The sequence below is a fragment of the Mirounga leonina genome, unplaced genomic scaffold, assembly GCF_011800145.1.
Source record: "Mirounga leonina isolate KUSES-001 unplaced genomic scaffold, KU_Mleo_1.0 Mir_101664, whole genome shotgun sequence".
Classification (NCBI taxonomy): domain Eukaryota; kingdom Metazoa; phylum Chordata; class Mammalia; order Carnivora; family Phocidae; genus Mirounga; species Mirounga leonina.
Genome location: NW_023270175.1, coordinates 27,457,087 through 27,481,329, shown reverse-complemented (window position 1 = coordinate 27,481,329; position 24,243 = coordinate 27,457,087). Strand labels below are relative to the sequence as shown.

Genomic DNA, 24,243 nt, shown 5'->3' with positions numbered 1-24,243 from the left:
TTAGTCTTTCTGAGCGTCCCTTTCCACATTTGTAAAAATGGGGGTAAGCATAATACCTTCCTTGCAGGATTATCATGAGAATTAGAGATAAGGTTTGTATTCGTATGGCACTCAGTAGGCACTTAACGAGCGCGAGTTATTATTAACAGTGGCAAAACATAGTGTTAAAAGCAGGGGCTTGGGAACCAGACTGTTCGAGTCCAGATCCTGCCTCTGATATGTACTAGCACCCACCTCATCAGTAGGGTTAAATTAATTAATACATGCAAAGGGCCAGTGTTTGGCACATACAGTAAGTGCAATGTACATATTTGCTGTGATTCTTTTCCATTCCCGACAGCCCAGACCAGGGCAGGCTCAGGGGATGGGAAACCATGGGAGGTCTCAGCTAATATTAGTCACTTCTGTTGGTCTACAGTAGGTGGGAGGTTCTGGCTGATTTTGTCAAGATAGGTGTGCAGATAAAGCTGGCTTTAATAACATCCATCCACAAGACGAAGACCAGAAACTGCAACTACCACTTACTGTGTGTGTACCATATGCCAAGTACATGCTGAGCACTTTATAAACATGAACTCATTTAGTTCTCACTATTACCATAGGAGGTAGGTACCATTGTTATTTTCATCTTACAGTTGAAGAAGCTGGGGAACAGAGAGGTACTTGGCATTTTAAGGGCACACATTCAACGTGCTATGGAATCGAGTTTTCCGGTTGCAGAGCCCATGCTGTTAAATGGAGGACCTGCCCGGGGGCTGCAGGCTTCCTTCCTGACTTTTTCAATTCGACAAAACAACTGAATATGATAGACAAAAATTCTGTGACTATGTGATAAGCTCCTGTGACCATTGTTTTCTGGTCAGCTGTGGATTAATGAAATTCAAAGAGGTTTTGTATACATAGGTCTCTAATTTTATAGATGAGGAAATAGAAGCCCGAAGTATAGACAGAGTTTTCCTAAAGTCCCAAGATTAATTAGTAGGAGAACTGAGACTCGAACCCAGGATTCTTGTTTCCATCATTTTGTTAAGCCTATAGTTTTAAGTAAGCTCTACCCCCAACATGGAGCTTGAATTCGTGACCCCAAGATCAAGAGTGGCATGCTCCACCGATTGAGCCAGCCAGGCACCCCTCAAAGCTATGGTTTGAAAAGCGGAAATGACAGTTTACCTTGGACACAACTAAATACTGCTTCTAACTACCATGTGCAAACCCATAACAAAAGTTTCCTTATTACAGTGCCGAGTCCTTACTTTTGCAAATGCAAAGTCATGCTTTGTCCATTGCTAATAATATCAATATTTTTGCAGGGAGGAGAACAGGAGCTTCAAGCTTCCTGGGCACGTAAATATCAGTGGAAATGTGTGCCAAAATACCCTTAGTTAGGGAAGAAGCCATTATATTATCAATATTCTTTGCCCTAAATGGCATCTCCTCTGCTGCAATCACAAACACCATCTGCAGCCGCCTCCTCTGAAGAGGTAAAGACTTGAAATTCATAATGCCTGGTGCTGGCAGTCTTCATGCTGAGAGATCTCACGGTACAGCTTAGGAGGAACAAGGGTGCAGTTTCTGATTCAAGAAGACCTCAAGGAGCTGTCCCTGACCTGTGTCAACTTCTTGTACTCCAGTCATTGGATTCCAGGAGCTCTATCTCCTGGTAAATAACCATATCATGGGCTTCCCTAGTCTTTATTTGTTGCTTTGCTGGTTGTGGTGACAGAGAGTGTGCGTGCCTCCCCCTCCAGACTCAGCAGCAATCTTTTTGCTGCCCTGTTGGTTCAGTATCATTTGTGTGTTCAAGAAGGTCCCCTTAACTCAGGAAATCAGAAAATCAGGAAAAAAAAGAATGAGTGAAAAGAGGTCTCATTTTCGACACATCTTTTCCAACCCCATCAAATTCCATTACTTATTTCCCCCTACATAGTTCGGGTTAAATAGAAACTCTTTTCTGACGAGAAGGCCTCTGAGATGTTTTCTAAGTCAAGGCGAGAAACAAACCAAACCACAAATTGCAAAACATATTAAGCTATTACTCACAAGATAGATAAACTGAAGCCAGGCATGATGTGCAAGACAGGTGAAACTCAAGCTGTTTTTTAACAGACTTTGAAATTTGGGGAATAATTTCAGATTTATAGAGAAGTTGCAAAGGTAGTACAGAGAGTTCCCATATATCCTTCATCCAGCTGTCCCCAATGTCAACATCTTAAATCACAATGGTACACTTGTCAAAACTAAGAAACCAACACTGGCATATTACTGTCAAAGCCCAGACTTTATTTGAATTTTGCTAATTTTTCCACTAATGTTCTTGTTCCCTTCCAGGGTCCCATCTAAGATATCATATCACATGTAATCATCATGTCTTATTCTCCTCTGCTCTGTGACAGTCTCTTGGTATCTTGTTTTTCAGCTCAGACTGTTTTAACGGTAACTCCACATAGCTCATGTGTCCCAAAGATAAGACCACTGACTATTCTAGCAACTCACCTAGTTTACAAATTCTGATCTGAATGTGTAAGGACTGTACTTACAAAGTTCTGCCTTAAAACACGTTATGACCAAACCCAGCCCCTCAAATCCTGTAAGTACTCTTTGCCAACTTTGGAGTCACTACGGAGACTCCATCAAGGGGGTACTTTCTCTTGTTCAGCATGTTTCACATGCTCAGCTTTTTATGACCAACAGGTTTCTCTGGTGGCCTTTGTGTTGGGGTTTTGACAGAAAGGTCCATAATGATTCAAATCATTCACTTAATGCAAGAATCTCTTCCGTAACATCTGATTAAGTCTTTACCAGGTCTTTGTGAACCCCACAGCCCCTATATGTACACTTACAATGACAGGGCACTGATAACCTCCCAAAATAATCCATTCTATCAATTTTGGGCCAGCCCCTATTGTTAGAAATGGCTTTGTCAAAGTGAGCCCTAATCTGTTTCCTTGCAGCTTGTCTTCCTTGGCCCTATTTCTGTCCTCTAGAGATTCGAGATATTGGATAGGAAATAAGCTCCATCCACAGTCCCACTCCAGTGGTATGGAAGGAGTCAGACACATTGGGGTGGTCCAGTTTTGTTAGATAGTATCCCTTGATGTGTCTGAATCTGTGCGTGTGACTCAACCTCTCTTCTTCTGGCCTCATAGGATTATTGTGAAAACAAAATGAAGTAACACCCATGAAAGCCCCTAACACACTGCTAGGCACAGAGAAGACTCTTCATAAATGATAGTTGGTTGGGATGCTCAACTCCTGAATACCCAGAAGGAAACATTCCATTTATGTTGTTTTATATTATCATATTCTTTGCTCTTCCTCGCAACAGTGAATTCTAACCTCCCCTTCTCATTAGCTAATTTCCTAAAAGATTTAATTTTATTTTTCTGTTGACCTTTTTTTCCTCTCAAGCTTTAATTAAGCTGTTACTGAACAGAACTGAAGTGTTAAATAACCTGAGAGGATCAGTTCCTAAAATTCATGAATCCCATACATCGCCAACACGTGAGATTAGTCATGGTAGTGGATGGGAGGGATTAGCAAGTACCCCTGCTAATCAGAAGAATATGCAAATTAGGCCCCAGCTCGTGGCATTGATTTAAATTTCCATGACAGCACCATATATACATGTGAAGAAGTGATTTGAAAGCTACAAAGTATAATAGAAGTCACTGCAATGAGCATTGAGGGGAAAAAAACTGAGAAGTATTCTCACTTTTTAAAGGAATTCATGAAACTTTCTAGAAGTTTAGTAGTATCTTTACTTTCCCTGAGCCTCTACTACTGGAATGTTAATTGGCAATGATGTAAACAGCAAAAGGCAACAGGGAGTATAAAAGATCAGAAATGATCCATAAAATATATAATCCATCTATTTGACTGAACAACTATAAGTTAGGAATATTTGCATGTCTTTGTGTAGCAGGATTATCTGGATTAGTACCCCAGGTCCACCACTCATTAGCTGTATGACCTTAGGCAAACTTTTAACCTCAGTATACCTCATTGTCCTCATGTATAACTTGGAGATAATAATAGTTCCTACCTCAGGGGCGCCTGGGTGGCTCAGTTGGTTGGGCGACTGCCTTCGGCTCAGGTCATGATCCTGGAGTCCCGGGATCGAGTCCCGCATCGGGCTCCCCCTGCTCGGCGGGGAGTCTGCTTCTCCCTCTGACCTTCCTCCTCCTCATGCTCTCTGTCTCTCATTCTCTCTGTCTCAAATAAATAAATAAAATCTTTAAAAATAATAATAATAATAGTTCCTACCTCATGGGATTGTTGTGAGAATTGAATAAGTGAACATACATAAAGTGTTTCAAACAGTGCCTGGCCCAGAGTAAATGCTCAGTGTTGGCTGCTATGATGATCACTCTCTCATCATGATTATTTTTCCTGCTAGGTGGTCATGATTCTTGAATAGAGACTATCTTTCAATTTTATATCTTGTAATGAAAGTACAGGGCGAGAAAGGTTATATTTTCCATTTTCTAATTTTGTTTGTGCTAAGGAAGAGACTTGGAAATGTCAGCAGTGGAGAGGTTTTACAGGTATTATCATTTTCAATTTCAGTAAAACACGTAGGAAAATGGTAACTGTCGAGTCTGGTTGAGGCATAGGATGCAAGTAAAGCCACATGATTATTTAAACTCTCGTTAAAATCTAGGAGCAGGTGGATGTCTATAAAACATGATATGATCAAAACTGAATGAGTTTACCTCAGAAGCCGAGTGACCTCTTGATCTAATTAATTTTTTAATATGTATGTAGCTCAGCAAAACAAGCCCCAGCCCCTGCCCTCTCATGGACCAATTTTCTTTGTGGCCTCAGCTCATTTCACCTTGCCTCTGTCTGTTACTTGATTAGGTTTCTAGTCCAAGCAGGATAATTGCAGTGATTCAAGTTTGGCTTTCATTTTCAGTGTTTACATTTGATGGGAGAGTATTCCAATACCAGGCTACTTGCTTTGTGATGTCAAAATTGTAGCTGCTTTTTTTTTTTTTTTTTTTATGCAAACAAAACTCCTGCGGATCACCACCCAGTGGTTCAAAAGCTTCTGGAGGCAGCCTAATGGGACCTTGGGTTTGAAACCCTGCTGGCCGTCTCTAGTGTCTGACTCTTCTTTCTTCATGCTGATGCCCTTTTCTTTGCTTCCCAATCTTCTTTTCCTGTACATCTTTTTGTAAGCAACCACAACCCCTCTTTGGAATGAGGTAGGGGCTAAACTGATTAATAAATAAATTAGTTGTGTGATGGAAGGCAAACCATGACCTCTCAGTGAGAAGTGGTTTCCTTGTCTGTAGAATTTGTAGAGTTGAAACCTATTCTGACTACCTCACCGGTTCCCACGCAGATCAAATAAGACAATGGTTGTTGTAAAAGGGCTCTGTCAAACCTTAAAGTGTTGTAGGCTTCTAAAGAATTATTTTACTGACTCAAATAGGGGCCAATCTCATTACTAACCTGACTTAACTTTCCCTTTCACAAGGATCCAGTAGTTTCCTGCTCTTAGTTCAATGACTGAAGGATATAGTTCTGTTTATAATTAAAACACGGCCACATTCTACCATGAGTTGCACAGGAACCTACTCTTATCAAAATAGACCTGTCCCGCATTTCATTGCTCTAGGTGCCTATTATCTGCATTCTAAACAGAGAAGGAAGAGTTAGCTAATTCATTTAGCCATGAAACTACCATTTATTGAGTCCCTACTCTGTCTAGATGTGGAGATCCAGAGATGAAGTCCCAGTCCCTGGCTCGGAGAGTTCACTATTTGGTGGGCATGACAGACAAGTAGACAGAAATAAATAGTATAAGTGGCATAATAACTATATGCATAGGATGCTACAGAGCAGAGAAGAAGAAACTCTTTACACAGGGATTGTTGGGGAAGATTTCCCTGAGGAGGTGATGCCAGAGATAAATCCTGAAGAGTTTGCTGAGGAGGAGGGAGTTGAATTTTCAAAGGTACAGCAATTGGAGTGGCTAGTGGCCTGGAGGTGGGTGTATGGGGGAAGGTAAGTACTTTGTTATGTCTGAAATACAGTGTGTCTGAGGGCAGGAAGTAAGGGTGACAAGGAAGTCTGGGCCAGATAATGGAGGGCTTGTAAGTGGAGAGCCACTGAGACTTATTAGCAACACGATCAGATTTGTCTATTAGAATTGTAGCAGTGAGCAAAGTAGTTTGATCACAGGCCACAGAGGAGGCTATGGTGAAATTCAGGCAAGAAATGAAATGGGCATAGGCGAAAATGTTAACAATAGGAATTTAGAAGCGATATTAAGAAGGTAGAACCTGCACCACTTGCTTACTCCTTGGATGTGAGGTTGGGGAAGGAAGAGTTCAGGATAATGCCCAAATTTCTGGCTTGGGTGAGATGGGGATATGATACAAGAAACACACTTAGTAGCCATATGGAATAAGAGAAGAGGAATCAATTTGGGGAGATGAGTTCAACTTTGGATTTGTTGCGTTTGAGGTCTTGAGTGCCATTTGGGTAGAAGTATCCATATATAGAGCTCAGAGGAGCTGTCTGAGCCGATGAAAGAGTAGGGAGGTAAAAGTTTTCTCTGCCCTCTTAGGGTCCCTGCATGGATCTTAAAATTAGAAAAGACTAACAAGAGAAAAACAGGCAAACTAATTTCATATAAGTTTTACATGACTTAAGAGTCTCCAAAAGGAAATGAAGACCCGAAGAAACAATTAGACCTGAGTATTTTTATACTAGGTTTGAGGAAGAACAGGTAGTCAGGTAGAACTATGATAGGCCAAGGAGTATGAGGTAAGTGTAGTAAACCACGGGAAACTCAGCAAGGCCTGTCAGGATTCTTCTTGGTATCCCTTGTCTTCGGAGATATGATGCTTTTTTCCTGTGGGTACAAGGAGGTCACTTTTCGCATGAGGGGTTTATGGCCTGTATCAGGGGAGAAGGGAGGAGGGAAGATCAGAGTGACCTTTCTGCTTCTGCTGTTTTCTCAAACTCCTTGAGCTTTAAATATTCAATATGCCAAAGTGCCACATTTGGGGGTAGCATGGTCTGAACCCCATCACAAGCAGTGGAGATTTTTAGAGTTGTTACAGTAGAAAAGGTAGGGATTTCCTGCACCATTCATGAGGCTGGGTCCATTATCATATTTCAAGAGTCAACAAATGTCATCCCCTTCTAGAGGCCTTCCTTATTCGCTGCTGAATACCTACAGCTCAGCCTGGCACAGAGCAAATGCTCAAAGAACATTTGTTGAATGGATGACTGAAGAATAAGTACCTAGAAAGAGAAGAATAAGGGAGAAAATTAGAGGGCATAGGACAGAATCCTAAGGAACTCAAATGGCCAGTAAGAGGTAAAGATGATTGAGACTTAACCTTTCAGCCGTCATCAACTGTGACAATAAGGTTATTGATCATCTTAGTAAAAGCAATTTTAGTGTCATGGTGGAAGTAGGTCGAATAGGGACTGCTAGTCAATATGTTGAACTAAGGTACGGCAGGAACCCCTATCCTTCCATAAAAACATAGAAATAGTGGGTAAAATATTACCTTAAGTCTGACAATACACACAAAGAAATCAAAAAGCACAAAAAGGGAAATGTCCTGGTGATAGAGACAAAGCAGCAATTTGAAGCCAAAGCAAAGTGTCACAGTTGGAACTAAATGGCCAGCAAGAGTATCAGAAATGGATGTACACCCTGGGGCTTAAGGTGAAGTTACAGTCCTGACACAGAGCCCTAAGCTTCCTATATAAGGTGAGGAGCCAGGATGTCCTGTCCAGTTGGTGATAAATCAAGACTCAAAGCCTAGGTTTGCAGAATATAAGCAGAGTGTTCATTCTGGGCCTAGAGGACAAGGAATTGGAATCCCACATTTTAATTTGTACTAAAAAGCTGGGAAATTAAAATTAAAAACTAACCTTCATCCAGTGTAATCCATAGTGTGCTGGCAGAGAAAGAACACGGAACTATAGAGATAGATAACTCTACTATCCAGGGCTCATGTTCGACTTCTACAGAAAACAGCTCTCATGCTAAAGGTGAGCCCACCGTCAAGTTTACAGAGCAAGAAGAGAAATAAACCACCGCAGGGAGGGTCAGCAGTGACAATAAGCCCAATAATCTACATCCCAGAAAAGTTGTATAATAAGGCAAAATAAAAGAGACTTTAACTTAAGTACCTTCCAAACATTCAGTAGGATAAAGGAAGGAATGGAATCCATAAGGTATGAACAGCACGTCATGAAAAGAATAGCAGGCATATTAGAAAAGATGAAACAGCAACTGTAAAAATTATATGTGTATATATACACATGTGTGTATGTATGTAAATGTATATAATTTTTAACACGCCATATATATTATCGTATAATACATAATATGGTATATGTATGTGTATCAATGAAATCTAACAAAATCAAACAATAGACTAAGCCCAGAGTGGGGATCAGTGAAGCACCCAGATTCTACACAGAAAGATAAAGAGAAGGAACTGGGGAAGAGAAGTAAGGACTCATGAGGAGAGAATGAGGTCTCACATGTATCTAACAGAAATTTCAGAAGAAGAATAGAGAGAGATTTAAGGAGAGGCAGTGGATGAAGAGTTGATGGTAAACTTCTAGAACTGAAAAAAATAGATGAACAACAGAAGGAGCACAACTGAAGAGGAATACAATTGAGTAGGAATATTTTTAATGTTTTAAGTATATTTAAATACCAAGCAAATACAAATTGTCCATCCCTAAAAGGGATATTGAAATCTATATAGAGGAATTACTAGGAATATATATATATATACATACACACATATGTATAATATAATTTATAATAAAATCAGAGTGAATGGTGAATGGAAATAAGGAAATGGGGTTGTTAGTAAAGACTTTCAAGAATCTTGGCTGTGAAGAGAAGGAAAGATTGAACAGGAGCTAAATGAGCATGTCTGACGTATTAATTTATGCTGCATGACACTCACATACACACACAGTCATAGAACCAATACTATAAAATGGCAGGGAACTTCTAAATTGAGGTGTTCTCCAAAGCTTTTCCCTCCTCGAAGCTACTCCAGCAGCCTGTTCTGTCATTTAAAATGTCACCATTAGAGGTACTCTTTTGTAGTATAATAGTGCCCCCCTAAAATCCCCATTAGAATGAGCCCACTGGGGGGAAGGAGGTAGGGTCATGAGGAGATATTCGTACTTAACCCAGCTCTGATGAGAGTGTCTGATCAACTAGCTGTTGTCTTGGAAAGCAGTGCCCCGGGGATGTGATATAGGGAAGGACAATTTTAATGAAGAATTAGGACAGCCTGGATCCTAGAGTCTTAGCTGGAAGAGCAGGTTCCTGTGGGGCCTCATAAGGATGGTGGGCATCTGGGCTGAGGTGCTGGCTTTCAGAGGCCTGCCTGGAGTGTGCGTGCAGAAACACACACACACACACACACACACACACACACTGTGTTGGTTTGGTTATTGTTTTTTAATGTAGGTGACATAAATATTATATTAGTTTCTGGTATATGACATAGTGATTCAACAATTATATACATTATAAAATGCTTACCACGATAAGGGTAATTACCATCAGTCACCACATAAAGTTATTACAATATTATTGACTCTATTCCCTGGGCTGTACTTTTCATCCCTGTGACCTATTTATTTTATAACTGGAAGCTTGTACCTCTTAATTCTCTTCGCCTATCCACCCATCCCCCTAACTCCCTCCCCTCTGGCAACTACCACTTTGTTCTCTGTATTTATGAGTCTGTTTCTGTTGGTTCATTTATTTTGTATTTTAGATTTCACATATGAGTGAAATCATATGATATTTGTCTTCTCTGACTTATTTCACTCAGCATAATACCCTCTAGGTCCGTCCATGTTGTCTCAAATGGCACTATTTCATTCTTTTTTATGGCTGAGTGATAATCCAGTGTGTGTGTGTGTGTGTGTGTGTGTGTGTGTGTGTGTGATATCTTCTTTACCCATTCATCCATTGATGGATACTTGGGTTGCTTCCATATCTTGGCTATTGTATGTGATGCTGCAATGAACGTAGTGGTACATATATCTTTTCAAGTCAGTGTTTTTGTTTTCTTTGGTAAATACCCAGAAGTGGAATTACTTTTTATTGTATGGTATTTCTATTTTAAATTTTTTTGGCAAGGATGTGCACGGGGGTTCCCTTTTCTCCACATCCTTGCCAACACTTGTTATTTCTTATCTTTTTGATACTAGCCATTGTGACAGGAGTGAGGTGATGATATCTCACTGTGGTTTGGATTTGCATTTCCCTGATGACGAGTGATGCTGAGCATCTTTTCATGTGTCTGTTGGCCATCTGTACATCTTCTTGGGGAAAATGTCTATTCAGGTCCTCTGCCCATCTTTTAATTGGATATTTGTTTTGGTTTGGTTCTTCTTAAAGTGAAATAAGGCACTGTTATTTCCCTTAACAATTCTGTTAAGTATATATTTTTCAGACCAAAGGATACTAAGATTCAGACAGAGCAAGCAGCTGTGGGTATTTTAGTGGCAGGAAAAGGAATGTAGTAAGTAGAAAGATTTTCAAACATGTTTTCAATGTATTCAAATACCAACCAAATCCTACTTGTCCCTCTCCAATTGGAATTACTAGGATTATCTGGCTTGGACAGTCCTTTTCCTATCATCTTTAATTCATTTATTAGCTTCAAATGTTATCACCATAATAAAATTATTTAATAACCACCCGCATGCAAATCTCTGGTCTCCAAGCTCACCCCAGTCATTGCAGGAGGAGACTGCCTGCCTACTCTGGTGTGCATGCCAATTGAATTTTCATTTTGATTGGCGTCTTTCCAAAGGGATTACTTCTACTAAGCCCTCTGCTGATGGCAGTTGTAAATCGATACACTACTGTACACTTGAACATCACCAATGACAATATGCACTGAGCACAATCAGTGGGAAAGGGAAGACAACTGGTTTACAAGCATGAAATAAACAACTCATGCATGTTCATCCGAATGTCCACATTGCACATCTTATCTCTCCCAACCCCCAAAATGCTTCAGGGCCACACCAGTAATCAATATTTCCCAGAAAAGTAGGTTCCTGGAGAATGGTTACAATAGGAGATCCACTTGTTGCTGAGTGATTTAAAGTGGAGGGGCATAAAAATGTAAGGTTTTCTAGGTTCTCAGCTGAAGGGAAGTCATATGGCCCGCTAAGAATTTAGCATCAAGAGTCAGTTTAAGCCAAGTTTGAAGTCTGGCTTTACTCAATTTTATTCCCCAACTTTCTAGTTCTTCCTTGTCCTCCAAAATTCATCTTCAGTGAGATGGGTTTGGTGGTGGTGGTGGTTCTTTCTGAAGCTGATCCCAATTCCTGGCCCCCCAACCCACAGAGTTGGCTGTGCCTTTTTTTTTTTTTTTTTTTTTGACTGCACCACTCTTACAGTCCTTAATCACATTTGTGTTTTAGTTATTTTACTTACTTCTCTTTCTCCTCCACTTGCAGCCAGGGGCAGTCAAGGAGGAGGACAGTAGAGCAGTTTCAAGAACATGGAATATGAGGTCAGAATGCATGGATTTGAGTCCACTTAGCTCTATGACTTCCTACCTGAATGAACTCACTAACCTCTCTTTGCTTCATCTTCATCTGTAGAATGGGGATAAGTTCATAAGGTTGTTGTATTAAGTGAGTAAAGCAGGATAAAGTACTTAGTGCCGGGGATATAGGTAGTGCTCAATAAATAAAGTATAGCTCCTAAGTACCTTTGCATCCTTTAGGGTGTAACTCAGTACATGGCAAAGAGTTCTCAGTAAATTTTGAATGAATGAGTGAACAGTGTAGCCCCCAACAAACTCATTTACTTCTCTTGCCTCACATCTCTTTGCTAAAATGAGATTGTTAATTGAGCATCAAGGTCCCTGTTATGAAATCAGGTTCTCAAATTGCTCGAGGTCTTCAGTGGCGGGGGGAGAAGTTACTTAACAATTTCAATCTGTTGATTATACTTATAGCTGTTTGTCAGAAGGGACAAGCCAGAACGAATCGGTCCGAGTGGATACCGGAGAAACCCTTGAGTTCAAAAGCATAGTGCTGGGCTTCAGACCATGCAAGAGAATACACTGTGTGCAATATTTTTCTCTCATTTGGCTGAACTCAGGCTTCCCGTAGCTGAAAGCAGATGGCACGAAAAAGCTTATGGTGTGGAAAGCCAGTTTTCCGGGTATGAAAAGAACGGAGAGAGTTGGAGTGCTTAACTTCCTGCCTCTGCTAAGGAGTGATGCAGATAAAGTCCAAAGTGTCCTTTGGGCCTCCTCGCACTCCAAAACCCCAGATTACCTGACTTGGACCGGGTCCTGGTGTTAAAGGGCTCCCTGGGATGAGAAACCCAGAATGATATTAGGCAGTGATTTATAGTCATTTACTTTTAGTGAGAAAGGGAGCAATGTTTTCTTAAAATGTCACTCTAAGAAGTCATTGTTCAAAGTGTACCAACTAGGCTAATAACTGTGTACAGATCATATCTACTGTTTGTTTCAAAATTCACTTTTGTTTAAAAAAAAAAAAAGGAAAACACATAACTGAATTGAAAGTCATCCTATATTCCATCTTCTTCCGTTACCCAAGCCAAGAGATAGCCATATCCAGGCACTACTGTTCAGGAACCCAAATTCCAGAGTCAGTCTCGCTAGACTTCACTTTACTCATCCGTAAAATGGCAATACCTACCTTACAGGTTGTTGGAAGGATTAAAGAAAATAGTGTAGCAGCACTGAAGTTGCTTGCCCAATCATAACCACAGCATTTATTGACTGTTCTCTCCATTCAAAACCCCAGTTTTGGCAAAAAAAAAAAAAAAATGAAAGCGAAGTGAGGAGTTTGAGACCGCCTAGGACATCTGCAGAGTTCTCAGATGAATCACAGACCTGTCCTTCGTCCCCTCCTTCAAATCTAGAGGATACCATTTCTTCCATGCTCAGCTGGGTTCCCTGCCCAAAGCCTGGTCGGCGTCTGAAAAGAAGAAATACGTTAGGACTGCTAATCCTGAAAGAGCACTGAAGTAGTTTCCCATTATCTCTCTGCCCCTTTAAAAAATGGCAAATTTTGATAGGAAATTGGTGGAAAGAGCGCCACTGGCAAATAAGAAATCAATCCAGAGTTCCTTATGCTGGTTGCGAATCCCGCCCCCATATGCTAAGTAATACTGAACATTAGATCATTTGCAAACACTGCATTCCCTTCTTCAGATCTTGAGTTTAGGTCACCTTCCTCCAGAAATCCTATTTCCTGAAACAGCTTAGATCCAGAAAAATTACTGATTGTCTGCTTTTGCCTCAAATCCTCATACCATTTTTTCCCCTAACTTTTCATTTAGATTATTTAGTTCACTGGGCAAGAAATGAACCCAGTGTTACAGATATTTTGCCTCTGAGTCTTGCACATTTTTAGTCTGCCATAAATGTTTCATCATAGAAACACTTCATTTATGTTTGTTAGCCACCAGTCAGTTTGTAAAATAGCAACCGTTCCTTCAAAATCTTTGAATATTATTGAAGAAAACCAAATAGAATTCAGAGAAGCCGGGGCTTTTGTTGGCTCTGGATGCTCTGTGACCACTGAGGCAACTCATTTGGCTAAGAATGAATTTACCATTATCTGCAAAGTATTTCCTACCCCTTGGACAACAAACTTTACAAAATGATTGTGACTGCCTTGACCCACACGATCCAAGCTCACCCAGTATGATCTTCCAAAGACAAAGGCACTATCTCATGCCCCCATCAGAGAGGACCTTGAACTTTCTCAATAATGGTGTTGCTGCCCCTTTTCCAGTGACCACTTCTTGGTTGCAGTTCACGCGTGTATTAATCGTAGTGTGGTCTGAATGACAGAATGAGAGCCTTGACAAGAATCAACCCACATACCCGCTGAGATAGATAACGTTTCTGTTGTATTCATAAAACTTCCATAGGAGAATCAGCATTCAATTATGTTTAAAGATTGTATCTATTTATTTATTTGAGAGAGAGAGAGCATGCACACTCGAGCTGGAGGTGGGGAAGCAGAGAGCGAGGGAGAGGAACAAGCAGACTCCACTCAGAGCATGGATCCCTACTCCGGGCTCAATTCCACAACCCTGAGATCACAACCCAAGCAGAAACCAAGAGCCAGACACTCAACCCACTGAGCCACCCAGCCGTCCCTCAATTACGGTTTTTAACAGCCCGTACTGAAAAAAAGGTTTTCCTTGTACAAAACTTAAATCCCCACATACTGAAACTTAAGCTCATTTCCTTGTGTTCTGTTTTTATGATCAAGGGAGAAACCTCCACCCCAGCAATCCAATACTTCTCTCCAGGTTTTCTTGATTAAATGACCAAGTAGGTAATCAGAGGCCTTGAACTCTTGATGTTGCAGCTGCTATGGCTAATTAAATGGCAAAGAGCTGAATTCATAGATATGATTAATACCATCAGGATGCTCTATGGTTTTAATGTTCATAAATTATGACTGAACAATAAAATTTTTATATGGGTTATAGGATTTTTCTTAAAGATCAGAATTAATCAGTGTGTTCCCCATTGACTTTATTTGTTTGTTTATTTGCTTTTAAATATAAACCAGAGGTGGCTTTAGGAAACTCTATAACTGAAGTTGTTAGAGAACGATCCCAGAGAGAGGGCACAGTGAAGACCAAGCCACCATCCTAGTGCAATGCAAATCAGGAGAGCCAATCCATTTCTAGAAAATTGGTTCTGGAGACCTTTGTTTCTGAAGCATAATTCCCCCAAGTGATCTGACTAGGAGAGACTCTTTGCCAGCTAATAAATGTATCAGGTCCACTAGTCACTCTTTCTGTCCCTGGAATTCCAGTGGGACATTGACAGGATTTCTTTAAATTGCATTTTTCTTCCTGCTTGTAGTTAAGTGGCAAGAGCCTTTGCTAATGGCTTTTCTCTAATCTCCTCATTTGTATTTCTTTTTTTTTTTTTTTAAAGATTTTATTTATTTATTTGACAGAGAGAGACACAACAAGAACAGGAACACAAGCAGGGGGAGTGGGAGAGGGAGAAGCAGGCTTCCCACGGAGCAGGGAGCCCGATGTGGGACTCGATCCCAGGACCCTGGGATCATGACCTGAGCCGAAGGCAGACGCTTAACGACTGAGCCACCCAGGCGCCCCTCATTTGTATTTCTATCCAGTCATTTCTCTGAGCTTTTGGACATAATTAGATGGACACGAAGGGTTGGTACTTGCTGCCCGGTCTCTTAAATACCTCCTCTGCTGCCCTACTCGGTTAATGGTGAGATCCCAGTGTCGCTTGACCTTGGTGCACTTGAACCTGTCTCCCTTTCCTCCCTTTGAGCTCATCATCAGTCCTTGACCTGGTAACTGGTCATTGAGAGGTTCTGAGGGACGGCTGAAGTGAAGATGGAGAGAGAACTGGCAAGTCGCTCCAATTATGTTTATCTTCACGAAGGATGGGTGTTTGAAAGCGCTCATTTTCAGAGTTTCAGACAGCCAACTCCTTCCTGCTCAGGAGGTACTGCGACTGCTCCTGATTAGGCTGTCTGAATTCTCTCATTTTTACTCATCACAGTCACATCTGTTTGGGTTTCTGTCTCTCTCCTGGAGATGCCTCTTGAGAGCAGATCCCCTCAGCTTCTTTACAGCTCATCTGAGGCCTGCCAAAAGAGATTGGCAGAAAACGATCAGCATTCTATGCTCTGATAACTCACATAACTCTCCCTGAAAAGAACGCTAAAACCTGGTTCTCAAGTGAACCCATGAGGAATGGAGCCAAAGAGACTTGTGGTATTTTTCTTTGGAATCCAATTTAGAGTTTATATTCTGGTGGGGTGAGAAGGGAAAGCGGGGCGTGGGGGGGGAGTATGAGGAGGGAAAGAATAAGAGGCAGCAGGGACAGGGGCATATACCAAAAAATCATAGGCTCCAGAGGCAGAAGGACTTTAAGGAACATCTCATCCAGAGATTTTCAAACGTTTTGGTTTTAGGAGTGGAATCTTTCTCGTTATTTTTCTTCATAAGAAATCATACAGGGGTGCCTGGGTGGCTCAGTCGGTTGGGCGTCCAACTCTTGATTTCGGCTCCGGTCACGATCTCAGGGTCCTGAGATGGAGCCCCGAATCCTTGGGCTCCGCGATTAGCTGGGAGTCTGCTTGAGATTCTCTTCCTCTCCCTCTGCCCCTCCCCCAGCCTGTGTGCGCGCTCTCTCTCTCTCTAATAAATGACTAGATCTTTAAAAAAAAAAAAAATCATACAGTGAGCCCCGGTATATAAAATAGATGAATGCAGAGGTGCTATCGTTGAAACATGGGTGAAGGAACTTACATCCCCTCCAACTACTCTTAGGGCTCTGCAGAATACAATTTGAAAGCCATTAAGATCGTCTAAAGGAGGACTTTAAGGATGGGAAAACCGTAGCGCCAACCAAGGTCACACGGCTGACTAGCGGCAGAGACAGGATTAGAATGAGCCTCCTGCCACCCAGGCTAGAACTCTGTGTGAGTGGAGCCCGAGAAAGGAGCCAAGGGTGCTTTCCTCCTGAACATGATCAAGGAGAGAGCTTGGTGGACAGTGCAATGGGAAGAGGAGGTCCGGGAGGAGTAAAGGTGAGTGGACCCACCCAGCGCAGAGCAATTGGGAGCCCTGGGGTTAAGCAGGGTACAGTGTAAACTGGTAGGAACAAAGCAAGACAGGAGAAAAAGGCACTGTGGAAATAAGTGTCAAAGGAAAGTTCTTCACTCTCCCACTCAGATTCCATACTACTGGTGGGGTGGCAGTCAGACAGAAAGGAAAGGCAAAATATGCTTCTCTAGGGTGGGCTCTGGTGCTTTCTTTCCTTCTGCCTTCCTGGGTGTGGGCCCAGCTCTCCTTTGAGAATTTGAGACTTAAATTCACTCTTCTCGGGAGTTGAGAAGCACCTGTGAAATACATATGGGAATCAGGAAAGGAGGAGAAATATCCGCGTAATTAATGGTTAAGCCAATTGCATAGTATGTTTTGGACCCGAAGTCAAAATGGCTTTCCTTCCCCTTTCCCCTGAATGATTCCCCCTCTAGTCACAGGCCTCTGTGGGTTCTATTAAGGGAGGAGACAGGAGAATTCTTGTGGTCTATAGGCAGACAGGTCACAGAGAGTTAGAGGCCCAGGTGCTCAGTGGAAGGTAAAAGCACCCTGAGAGGGAGTAGGAACCTCTTAAGGTCCATTCCACACCCCAAATATTTGGCTCTGCTCAGATCTTCTTCTGAGGCCTCTTTTGGTGAGATTATTTCCCTTCATGGTAACTAGAATTTGAACCCCTTACATTCTGAGCCAGGAAACATCCTCCTCCCCTTAAGAAGCAATGTAAACCAGTGGCTCGTCAATTATTTTCAACAAACTGTTGCTGGAGCACAAACTATGTAACAGGAACTGTGCCAGGAGATGGGAATAGAGTGGTGACCAAGACGCAGTCCCGATTTTCAAGGCGTTCGAGGTCCAGGGGGAGCCAACCAGGGTTTTTCCCTCATGAATTAATGTCCAAAGAAGTAGTTACTTGAATTGACTTGAGGTGCTGAAACTCTCTTCCACCCGGGCCTCCGTGAGCTTTTGGGAAAGCCCAAAACAGAGGAGTCGACTAACCTGCAGGGAATTTCAGACCATTAGGCACGACTCTCCTGTAACCCTCCACCTCGGTCCCTGTAACCTTCACCCCAGCCTGTCTTTGCAGACCCGTCTCAGCACTTCTGCTAGGGCCACAGACATTTCAAGACTGGGGACAAGTGGAAGGGAGGTGGCAGTAACCTCCCCTGTGGAGCAGGGAAATCTACAGCAGGGTCAGGTGATACAGCTCTGATGGGCCAAGAAGCCTGACACAGTTTCCCAGTTGGGAGCTCAGGCAAGAAAAGAAGGACTGGGGTCTCGGCATTTGGTTTTGTTTGCATCAATAGCAATTCGGAAAAGATCTGGAAAGGGGGGAGGGAGAGGTCCAGTAAGGTGTAAGAGGTCCAGTAAGACAGCAGCCCCACTCTTGGCAGCTTCCTTTCTGGCGTCAGAAATCAAGTAAAATAGTAAAAGAGGAGTGTCCGTTTGAAGATGGGGATGTGGATGGATCCTTCTCTTTGTTGCATTCTTGACCTTGAAACTCCTCTTTCTTCTCCAGATTAAAATATAGAACAGGGAAAGGGCAGAACCTGTGAATAGAGAGAGTCGAGCAAAAAGCCAGACTTGATTCCTGAATTGGAGGGAGAGAGGCTGCTAGATCTGGAGGAGCAGGAAAAAGAACGAAAGAAAGAAGTTAGGAGCTTGGAGATGGGCCAGGGCTTCAGTAACGCGGCTCGGCGCTGCATTTCCCAAATACTGCTTTCTGTACACCACCCAAGCAAGCTCTCCGCTTGGATCCCAAACCCAAACCAAGGATTTGGGGCAAGAGGAAAAGCGGGGTTCGGACCGCACATATTGGCCTGTAATGGAAAGTCAGCAAAAACCACTGGGGGGCAGCGTGGTGTGCGGGCGCAGCTCTGCAGTGCCCCTGCCGCCGCCACGGCGAGGGCTGAGCCCGTCTGCGAGCCGTGGCCTCTTTCCCGAAGGGCTACAAGTGTCGCCATGCGAAATGCCTGGCGGGGGGGGGGGGGTTGGGGGGGGGGGGCTGGTGTGAGTCGCCGACTGGGGCAGGGGCCTGGCGAACTTCCCAGGGGCGCCAGCCCCGGGCAGTGCGGCCCGCTAGGAGTCCAACACTAACAAACAGCCCCCCCCCGCCCCCCCTCCAGGCACCCCCCGGCTCCTCCGGCCCAACTGCCTCCTCCCGGGGCCCCTCCATCCCTGCCTCCTCCCGGAGCTCCGTTCTGCAAGAGGAGGGCAGGAAGCTCCGGGCGGTGGGGCAGCGCCGGAGCCCCTACAGGTGTGAGCCGGCGCGGCCCGCCGGGGCCTCCGGGGGGCGGGGCGGCCGGGAGCCAGCGGGCTGGGCTCCGGGAGGGAGGGGCCGCCGGGGGAGGGGGGCCTCGGGGAGGCCGCGGCGCTCTTCCGGAGGGTGCCTGCGGCGACTGGATTCCTATGCAGAGACTGTGCCGCGCCCAGAGCAGCCGCCGCCGCCGCCGCCGCCGCCGCCGCCGCCGCCGCCGCCGCCGCCGCCAAGATGCGAGGCCGTTACCTGTTTGATCCCCGTCGGCCAGCTGGCACGGGCCAACTTTTCCTGATCATCAGGCCCCGAAGTTGCAAGGACTAGTCGGAGGCTCGGAGGGGCCAGGGCGAGGGCGCGCTCCCCCCCCCCCCCCCCCCCCTCCCCCCCCCCCCCCCCCTCCCGCCGCCCGCGCTCGCGGCCTCTCTCCCGCCCGCGCCGCTCCCTCCGCCCGCCTCCCTGCTCCGGCCCCCTCCGCGCGGCACAGGGCGGGGGGTGCCGCGAAACTCCGACCCGAGCCGCTTGGACTCGCACAGTGTCCTCGGGGCGCAGGGGCCGAGCGCACGCAGCCGCGCCGCGCTGCCTCCGCCGCCAGTCTCGCCGCGATCCCGGCCCGGGGCTGTGGCGTCGGCTCGGACCCAGGCAGCCCGCAGCCCGCGCGGGAGCCGGACCACCGCCCGAGGAGCCCGGACGGCATGCTGAGCCCCCTCCTCGGCTGACGGCCGAGCGCGGAGAAGCCCGGGCGAGCGCCGGCTAGGGAGGCGAGGGCGGCCGCGGCGCGAGACCGAGCGGACGCGCCGCGGAGGAGCGGGAGGCGGAGGCGAAGGCGAAGCCGGAGAGGGGCCGCCAAAGAAGTGGTGGTGGTGGGCGTCGTGGCCATGGCGGCGGCTATCGCCAGCTCGCTGATCCGTCAGAAGAGACAAGCCCGCGAGCGCGAGAAATCCAACGCCTGCAAGTGTGTCAGCAGCCCCAGCAAAGGCAAGACCAGCTGCGACAAAAACAAGTTAAACGTCTTTTCCCGGGTCAAACTCTTCGGCTCCAAGAAGAGGCGCAGAAGGAGACCAGGTTGGAAGGGGCGCTTGGCCGGCTTTGGGGTCCCCCCCCATACTTTACGAGTGTGGAGGGGGCTGGAGGGCGTGTGTGTAAGCGTAGGTGAGTTTGTCGGGGGCCCATCTGGTGCGGATGTGGCCACCTAGCCGGGGTGCGTGCGTGGGAAGCGATTGCTTTCTCGCCGCGTTCGTAACGGTAACTGCCTTGCTGCATTGCAACTGCCGTGGGACAGGCGCAGAGCCGGGGGGCCAGACCCGGCCCGGGAGGGGGGCGCCCTCAGCTTCAGACGTGCCACATGTGTGCACGCCCGGGGGCTCTGGCACGCGTGACCCAGACGTGGCCGCCGTGTGTGTGTGTGTGTGTGGCGTGGAAATTGCAGGCGCCGAGCTGGGCAGACACCGCTGCCCGCCCCAACGAACCCGGGAAACCCTCCTTTGCCTTTACCCCTGCAACTCTCACCCTTCCCCTGATCCAGTTTCCACCCCCAAGGGCCTTGGGCTTCGGCTCTCTAGGCATTCTGTTTCTTTGATCACTTTTAAGCTTATCGGGACAGACTTGACTTGTGGTGCACCCTTGAAATATTTGCTGCGGGGGGGGGGGAGTGGATTCCTAGAACCTTGTAGCCAAGAGCTTAGTAATCTGGTTAGACTGGTGAAACTGGTTACTTGCTACTAAAATGCTGGATTGGAGAGAGAATTTAAACTCATGGCCAGATTGTAGGTCCTTTGGAACCTATTCCGTGAGAAGAGTAGCGCGATATTCCGGTGCCAGGGGAAATTTCACACAGCTCTAGGTGTCAGTTGCGTCAAGGTAGAGCTTCAGGCGAACATGCAGCCTATTTGGCCGTTCTTCACCAGATGAATCCTTTACGCTCTTTTCTTACTTTTAACTAGATAAATGGTACAGAATTTCAGACTTATTCATCAATTTGTTCTTTCTCTGTGTATGTGTTCCACACACTATGGAATGGAAACGCAGACATCCATTTCCTGCTTGCTCGAAGTTTTCAAGGCATTTGCTGTGCATTGGGCTTGTTTTAAAAAGGCTGAAGCGGTTGCAAAGCATGATTATGTGGCCTGAATAATCGCATACATATGAATTCGGTGCAGGTGTCTGTAGTCAGTAAAAGCAAATTTTGGATAACATGGCTGTTATGGGTAAATTAGGTACTTTATTAAATCTGTGGTGATTCATAATTGAAAATCATTGTAATTGAGAACCCATGTTTTAGATAATCATATTTCTGATACTAAATTTGAAAATAAGTATAAACTAATTTTCTTTTCCTCCTCACCAACGAAAACCCCGCTCTTTTTGCACCCCTTTTTCCCTGAGGATAATTAACACGATAGGGTATGGTAATGGTTGGGGTTTTTTTTCTCCTCTTCCCCCCCCCTTTTTTTTTGTATCACAGCTCAGTTTTCCAAATATAAGTCCTTTGACGGGGTTCCAGACTATTTATGCATTTTCAACACTCTCAGAGTAGAGGGGACTATTTATTCAAAGAGTGATAATTCTGAGAGAAGTCTTTGTTAGTGTGTTTTTGGTCCCTGGTTGGCAAACCACTCTAAATTATCTTCGTATTTCTCCGTTTCCTTCCACATGAGAAGTGGCACATCGTTAAAAGGCAGAATATGCCATTTGCCAACCTGTTCCGAATGCTCAATGAAATAGAGTACCACTCTGTAAGCCAGGGGACCCGCTATCAGAAACTAGCTGCCGTCAGAAGCTTTAGGGCTTTCCCAGTGTTACGAGGTAGAAATCAAAGGTTTCTTCAGTTTGGAGATGTCCTCTGAAACTTGGGAGTTTGTTTGCCTGTTTCCTTTCAGAGGACTCTTTAAAGTTGTAGTGTGACCTTTTACACTAAAGTTTGTAAATGAAATTAGAATTTGGAATTCTGAGTCTTTTCAACTATGTACGCTCAACTTACCGACTGATCCAAGTCCTCATTCTCTTTGCAGAGCCTCAGCTTAAGGGCATAGTTACCAAACTATACAGCCGACAAGGTTACCACTTACAGCTACAGGCAGATGGAACCATTGATGGCACAAAAGACGAGGACAGCACTTACAGTAAGTGACTGCAGAATAAATAGTATCTCCCAGCATGTTGTTGACATTGTGTGTTTTCTTTGTTATTATTATTTTTTTTTAAATTAACAACCCTTGCGAAATTCTGACCCGAACGCAAAAAATACAGTCAACACTTCCATCCTGTTGATGCAGGTTAACCTCGAGGAAGTTGAACGTGAAAATATGTAAAGTAGTGAACTATAGCAAATAATGTTGACACCATCTGAAGAACCATCCAAATGTCATCTCCATGGTAATCTGGATAGATTTATGGCTGTCCTTTGGATTTTATTACTTTTTTCCCACAGAAAATTTACTCACCCACACACTGATCCTGAAATAGCACGTTATCTCTACTCTTAAGAACCGGTCTCATCCCAAGAGAGAGGAGTGGTTTCGTGTCATGAGAATTCATCATTACAAGCTTTCACTTCTGCTCCCCCCGCTCCACACACACTGATAACTCTGAGACTAATTGAGATTTTAACAATTGAGATACCTCCACAGGTGGGTGAAGGGATTTCTTTTAGTGCTTTATTTATTTATTTATTTATTTACCATGGTTTAAGTAAAGACCAAGTTGGGACCATAATGGTGAACCTAAAAAAGGAAACGCATCAAAAATAAAGTCAATTTTATTTCTAATTATTGAAGTTATGGGATTATAAGATGTTACATAACCTTTTTATCACGTATGCTTTTATTTATCTGAAGTCATAGAAACAAACTCACAAATAGTGAAGCCCTCTCTTCCCTAATAATTGGTGTTTTCTTGCCATTGGCAGATTTCTGCAGACCCATTCACTGTTCCATGAGGCTGAAACACCTAGTTCTCACAATTCATTCTCTATTTTCCCTAATTTATGTTGCATCTTCCTCGGACTTCGATAATTTCCCAGAAACATCCCCTTCGTCTGCTAAGAAAACAGCCAAGGAAAGCCGATCAGAAGGCTAGCAGCCTTTTTAGAGATGGTCAGCTGTAGACAGCGAAGCCATAGACAGGGGTCCCAGTGTTAAGTGTCAACAGTTTCTCACCTTTTAATAATGCTTCCTGGGCTGATGGCCAAGCTATGACCTCAAGAGGAAGTCACCTTTAATTACCCTTGAAGAAAGCCCTGGTGGTACCTAGGATGAAAAACATCCATACTGAATGATTCTTCACTGTTTTGCAAAATGCTGTGTTACTGTTGTGATATTAAAGTTCTACAGTGAATACCCTAGGTGTTGTTTTGTGCATACTCTTCTATTTGAAAGAAAATTAGTCAAGTGTAACTAGAGGGTTTTACTGTAATCGTATAACAGACATTAGTACATAATGATCAGCAATAAAACACTCTGATAAATTATATGTACAAATCAGTGTCTAGGGAAGCAACTGGGGGGGTTGTGAGCTGGTCTGTTTTTCGAAGTGCCTCAGCAAAATGGATCCATTGGGCATTATTGAAAGGAAGTTTATGATTAGCTGCTCACGAGCCCCACCCAGTCAACTTTCCCCTATTTTTAACATCTTCTCTACATTGAAATCAGAGAAAAAATTATTTTGGGTCTAGTGTTCACATGTGTTTCCTGAAAAGGAAAAACTTTTTAAAAGTTAGTGCATTGGTTCTGTTTTGTAAACAGCAATATGCCAAATGTATCAAGATCACAGGGTATGCAGTCATTTTAAGGTACACACACACACACACACACACACAGGCACAGCACACAAATACACGTATGTAAATCAAGACTCTTGTTTCCTACAGGGGAGCTTTAAATCATGTAGTAGGTTTTACTCTTCAGTTCCTACATATTCATAGCTTCTGCCTTTGGTTGTCTTATACCTCTGACTGATATGAATGGCATTTCTGTGTACTAATGATATTGTAAGACCTTGAAAGAGCGCAGCCTGATAACCAGAATCTGTGTTTAGGCAGGATGAAATAATAAGAGGTAAGTCAACGGTGGTAAGTATTACCACAACATGAAGCATTTGAATGAAAAGTACCTCAAAAGAAATAGCAAGTCTGTGGGGCTTGACTTTACCCCAGATGCCAAATGTGACCAGAGGCCAGGGGACTAGCTAATCTTCCCAACTGAGGGTATTGTAGGACATAAGTCGGCATGAAACAATGTTTCATGACTAAAATGATTATTAAAATGATCATCGGGGCACCTGGGTGGCTCAGTTGTTAAGCGTCTGCCTTCGACTCAGGTCATGATCCCAGGGTCCTGCGATCGAGCCCCGCATCGGGCTCCCT

At 44.2% G+C, this 24,243-nt stretch overlaps 1 protein-coding gene across 6 annotated transcripts in view; it reads left to right on the top strand.

The window, feature by feature from the left end:
* Nucleotides 1–24,243, top strand: part of FGF13 (fibroblast growth factor 13) — a 489,220-nt gene that overhangs the window by 402,956 nt on the left and 62,021 nt on the right. For 5 of the 6 annotated variants that reach the window (XM_035009395.1, XM_035009353.1, XM_035009380.1 and 2 more), the window contains one exon: nucleotides 21,893–22,003. In XM_035009395.1, the coding sequence (XP_034865286.1) occupies nucleotides 21,893–22,003 (111 nt within the window). Of the gene's footprint in view, nucleotides 1–19,317; nucleotides 19,947–21,892; nucleotides 22,004–24,243 lie in introns of those variants that run through there. The other variant, XM_035009389.1, reaches the window with a different exon arrangement.